At 52.2% G+C, this 3,584-nt stretch overlaps 1 protein-coding gene across 1 annotated transcript in view; it reads left to right on the plus strand.

Annotated features, from left to right (window-relative positions):
• Nucleotides 1-3,584, plus strand: part of LOC109517753 (Scm like with four mbt domains 1) — a gene marked incomplete at its 5' end in the record, with an annotated part of 11,324 nt that overhangs the window by 2,699 nt on the left and 5,041 nt on the right. Inside the window, 6 exon segments of the mRNA XM_019873090.1 lie at nt 316-404; nt 769-1,021; nt 1,627-1,724; nt 2,405-2,506; nt 2,628-2,787; nt 2,868-2,980. Coding sequence (XP_019728649.1) covers nt 316-404; nt 769-1,021; nt 1,627-1,724; nt 2,405-2,506; nt 2,628-2,787; nt 2,868-2,980 — 815 coding nt within the window.

The following is a 3,584-nucleotide window of genomic DNA, read 5'->3' on the forward strand; positions in this document are numbered from 1 at the left end:
TGTGTTGGTGAGCTTCAAAGTGAAATGGCACTTTCAGCCATTTGTTGAACGGTTCAAACAGCCGACGAGAACATTCCCAGGGAGCTCACATCACGACGCTCGCCCGGGGGACTGACTGGCCATGGTCTCGGTGTCGCTCATTAGGCCACACCCCTTCAAAGGCAAGCACACACAGCCGAGTCCCCCGATATCGTAGCGTACAGGACGTTAAAATAGCAGCATGCCAAGTGAATCATTTGCGTAGCAGTCCATTCTTTGATCTCGCTCCTGATGAGAGCGAGTCCAAACCTTTTTTGTGGGCGTGATCCACCACAGGTGTGCGTGAGAGGCACCAAGACTGGGAGGCTTTACTCGACAAGGTCCTGGCTGAGGAGTGCAGCGCGCCCGCCCACCTGCTGGAAATGGTAAGGCAAGGGAAGCGCAGCGGCCACTCTTCAACAGGAGCTGGGCGGAGCCTGAGCCGCCTTTGGCTCACGTGCCTGCGCCCGTGCCAAAGTGCGTTTGACTGGAAGTGACGAGTGGACGAGCTTGCCAACCTGTGGACAATTGCTTCCAACTCGAGGGCTGCATTAATCTGTGGCAAAGTAGCAGGGAAAATGGCAGCTGACACTTTTTCACCTCAGATGCACTTTGAGCACGTCAGGTTGTCACACCCGCATGATGCCTTCTGCGACTTTGTCACCAGCGCCAATTCCTGGCCCGGTCCCACCGTGCGGGCCTCGCTGTTTTGCGTGCGCACGCGCTCATCTCCTCGTTGGCTCCCTTCAGCCTCAGCGCGGTCGAGACCCAGTGGAGCTACTCAGCGCCGGCCGCTACGTGGAGCTGCAGGACGGCGTCGACCCGGGGCTGGCCTGGGCGGCCGAGGTGGAGGAGAACGTCGGCGGGAGGCTGAAACTCCGGCTGGCGGGCACGGAGGGCCTCCCGGACACGCCCGCCACCCTCTGGCTCTTCTACCTCCACCCACGTCTCCACCCGCCCGGCTGGGCTCGAGAGCACGGCCGCGCCCTCGGGCCTCCTTCTGGTGAGTGGATCGGCCCTCGCTCTGTTTTGACGGTCGTGTGGCTGTGCGTACGCTTGGAGACAAAAGAAGGAGATTCGAGGTGCTCCTATTTTGTCGAAGTACGCGCGCGGAGCAGTCCTCTGCTCAGTGTTTTGAGTTCACCCTGTTGAGAATACAGTCCGGTTTGGTTTGGTGATTGACGGCTGCGTTATAAATCAGTGGTCCTCAACCTTGTTTGCGTCACCGGGCAGTTGACTCAAGTGCACGCTGTTTGCGGACCGGCAACCGCTGCTGTCGCTGCTTTGAAATGGCCGGTTTGAAAGCACCACTACTGCCAACAAAAGACAATTAGAGAGAGAGACGTTCACCTTTTTATGACCAGAAAGAAGATTTGTCGTATCATTTCTTTCAAATAGTGTTATTCTACTGTACAAACAAATGTAGAATAAAATCAAGTTGCACGCCGAACGACAAAGAAATGGACCAATTAGCATAACAATACGCCCAAATACATCCCAAATGGGCCGCGCACCGGGGCTTGGGGACCACCGTTCGAAATGAGATCAATGACACTTGCTAAGCAGTTTGCTCTCTGGGGCCGATCAATGTATTTGTGCCGATTTCAGACCTGTTGACCCTGCGAACAGAAGAAGAATGGGAGGAGGTGAGGCGGAGGATCAGCGCGCTTCCTCAAGACGAAGCTCTGAGCGCAGAGCTCAACAAGGTGCCGACAGCTTGAATCTTTCATTGCTTTTCCGCACGTTGGCTTTCTGCAAGAGTTTTGGATAGTTCAAGAAAACAATTGGCGACGGATTGTTTCATATCATTCCAAAAAGAAAGCTCATACCTCCAAATGGGGGTCGGCGGCTCATAGAACAGATTCCACATCTTCCATTCAGGACAAGTGGAGCATCTGACATGATGAAGGCCAACATCGTGGGGTTTTTTTTTTGTTTTTTTTTGATTAAGAACAAGACAATCGGAATCTTTTTTGGGAGGGGGGGGTGTATTTTCCTGAATAAAAGGTGTCATATTATGAGAATAAAGTTGTATTTTTGAAATGTACCTGTTAAACTATGACTTCCTCCCCTTGTTAAATGTTGGCCTTCAAAATCAGAATACTGCGACTTGATCCTGAAAAAAATGTGACTTTATTCTCGTGACGCGTCAACCTTTTTCTCAAACAAAAATGTCTTTCCACCGTCGTGGAAGTGAGTAAGCGACGGCGAGAAAGTAACAAAAAGAGGACACTCGACTTGGCATTTAGAGCGCTACACTTGGTGGAGTCGTTCGGTTTGTTGGTTTGGCTTTCGAACGCTGAGGCGCGGTCCTTGGACAAATATCTCAAGTGAAAACAAAAACCTGTCGAGCGTGAGCCAAAATCTGCGCTTGTGTGGTTGTCAGGAGCAGCCTGGAGTTGCTCCTCATTGTTTCAAAGAAGGGATGAAGTTGGAAGCCGTGGACCCCGCCGCGCCCATCTCCATCAGGCCGGCCACTGTCGCCAAGGTAACAGACCCGACTGGCAAATCGCTCTCCCGTCTCATGTTTGCGCCTCACGTTTAGCTCGACGCAGACTTTCGCCAGACGAGAAAAGCTTTTCAAAGCGCGTTGTTTTGGCCCTCACCAGGTGTTCGACGAGCACTACTTCCTGGTGTGAGCATGGGACCTTTGCGGAATGGAGGAGTCGGACGCCTCCGGGCGCTCCTTCCTGTGCCACAGGGACACTCCCGGGATCTTTCCCGCTCAATGGAGTCTAAAAAATGGACTCCCTCTCAGCCCGCCGCCAGGTTAGTTTGCTCCCCTTTTGTCCCGCGCCGTCACCTCGAGTAACTCGATTCCCTTTTTCCTTCCTTTCTGTCCTACGTAGGGTACCAGGGTCCAGACTTTGACTGGGCCGATTACCTCAAACGATGTGAGGCCGCGGCGGCTCCTGAGCACTGCTTCCCCGCGGTAAGTCCAAATCCCCTTTCGCATCTGCCGGTCCCAATCAAAGGCGGCGCTTCAGTGCTAGCCGCTCCCGCTTAATGAGATGTTTGCGGAAATGAAAATGGAAGTCACGAGCGTAAGATGCAGCTGGCTGCGTGCTGCCAAGTGTCCCGATCTGCAAAGATTCTTTCGAGTGTAGACATGTGCAAATATGAATCTGTCTCTTTGGTGTAACCAAACGGTCTTGATCCCACCACCACCACAACTTCAAATTCGCCTCCTGTGAACCGCTCACATATTTATTTGCTGGACAAATCCACATTTTTGGCGGGTCAAAAGATTCAGGCGCGCACATACCCGTACGCTGGCTGGAATGAAGATTCTGACGGGGAAATCCGAAAAGGCCATTGCGGCTTGGAGCAAAACCTTGATTTTCTTATTTTTACATGTAGTACCTTCACAATCGTGGACGGGATTCAGAAATATTACATTGTACCGACGACATCATCAAATCTGCAGTGTCGTTCATGACATCCCATCAGTGAAAATGTTGAAAGCATTCCCCCCCCAACCCCCCAATTGATGTTATCTGATTGTGTTGTGGCCAGTGCGCTAGTCACTTTTTATGATGGATATATTGTCATTTTTTTGGGCGGTG

The sequence above is a fragment of the Hippocampus comes genome, unplaced genomic scaffold, assembly GCF_001891065.2.
Source record: "Hippocampus comes isolate QL1 unplaced genomic scaffold, H_comes_QL1_v1.1 scaffold1182, whole genome shotgun sequence".
NCBI lineage: Eukaryota > Metazoa > Chordata > Actinopteri > Syngnathiformes > Syngnathidae > Hippocampus > Hippocampus comes.